The sequence below is a fragment of the Myotis davidii genome, unplaced genomic scaffold, assembly GCF_000327345.1.
Source record: "Myotis davidii unplaced genomic scaffold, ASM32734v1 scaffold991, whole genome shotgun sequence".
NCBI lineage: Eukaryota > Metazoa > Chordata > Mammalia > Chiroptera > Vespertilionidae > Myotis > Myotis davidii.
This window is the reverse complement of record NW_006283137.1, coordinates 130,402-131,638: the sequence shown is the minus strand read 5'-3', so window position 1 is coordinate 131,638 and position 1,237 is coordinate 130,402. Positions and strand designations below refer to the sequence as shown.

Here is a 1,237-nt window from a genome sequence, read left to right as displayed (position 1 = left end):
ACCCGCCTCCGAGGTGCCCGCCCAGCCGCTCCCCGGGAACCCCCCCAGGAGAGCCTATTACATCTACTCGGGAGGCGAGAAGATCCCGCTGGTCCTGAGCAGGCCGCTCTCCTCCAACGTGGCCACCCTCCAACATCTCTGTCGGAAGACCGTCAACGGCCACTTGGACACCTATGAGAAAGTCACCCAGCTGCCTGGCCCCATCCGGGAGTTCCTGGACCAGTACGATGCGCCGCTCTAAGGGGCCAAGGGCAGGGGTCGGGCGAGGGGCCCGGGTCCCCTCTCCTCCGTGGCACATGGCACAAGCACAAGAATCCAGTGGAGAGAGTCCTGCCGCCCTGGGTGAGCCCAGGGGTGGGCCGGCCCCTCCCGCGAGCCCTCCCCCTGCAGAAGGGGGCAGGCGGGGCCTGGAATGTGTTGGAGGGCAGGGGAGTGCCACCTGGGCGCCCCTCCCCCACTTCGGCCAGCTGGCCCAAAGGGACCACTGCAGCAACAGCATTGGATTGATTCTCCTCTTCTCTCCGCTTCCTTGAACTAGTGAGAACTGCCGGGGGATCTGGAAACTTTCCGAAGGAACTTGTTTGCTCTTTGATTTGGTTTTAAACATGGCTTTCATCCTGAGCACGTCTCAGGCCTGGGGAAGAGTGGACCGGAGAGGGCGCCCCGGCCCCAGGGCGACAGGCTGGCCAAAGAAACGGCCGCTCCCACCGCCAGCCCAGGTGAGGAGGGTGGCTGCGTGCTCCTCCCCCGGCTCTGGAGAGAAGGCCAAGGGGTGACCTGAAGGGTACCCCTCTGCTCCCTCGCCCTTGGGGCAGCCACCAGGAAACACAGGTCCTAGAGTCCACTGAGGGCTCAGCAGCCCAGGGCCCTTCCCCCGTTTTAAGGGGGGAGTGGCATTTGGAGGGGGAGGGATGGACGGGCTGGTCAGTTCTTCCCCCCACCCCTCACACTATACCTCCCAGCACCTGGGGCTGGGGGGCTGGAGGAGATGAGCCATCTTTGACCCCTGATCCCGGCCAGAGAAGATGGAGGGTCCTGCTTTGTGCCTCCTCCTATGTCTGGCTCGGAGATTTGCCTTAAACACTCCCCGTCCCGTGGATGGGGACTGGCACACAAGAACCACACGCTCGGCCGATCCAGGCGAGGCCAAGGGATTTCGCCAGCCCCAGGCCCTGCACAGCGCCCCCTCCTCACCTGGGGACGGATCCTGCGTGGAGCCATCCATCGACAACAGCAC

At 64.6% G+C, this 1,237-nt stretch overlaps 1 protein-coding gene across 1 annotated transcript; it reads left to right on the top strand.

Annotated features, from left to right (window-relative positions):
- Position 1: 1 nt before the first annotated feature.
- Positions 2-621, top strand: SOCS3 (suppressor of cytokine signaling 3; the record flags this gene model as incomplete). Its single annotated transcript, XM_006753427.2, has 1 exon — positions 2-621. A coding segment is annotated over one exon (240 nt), but the record flags the coding sequence as incomplete, so codon positions are not given.
- Between the last annotated feature and the right edge of the window lie 616 nt (positions 622-1,237).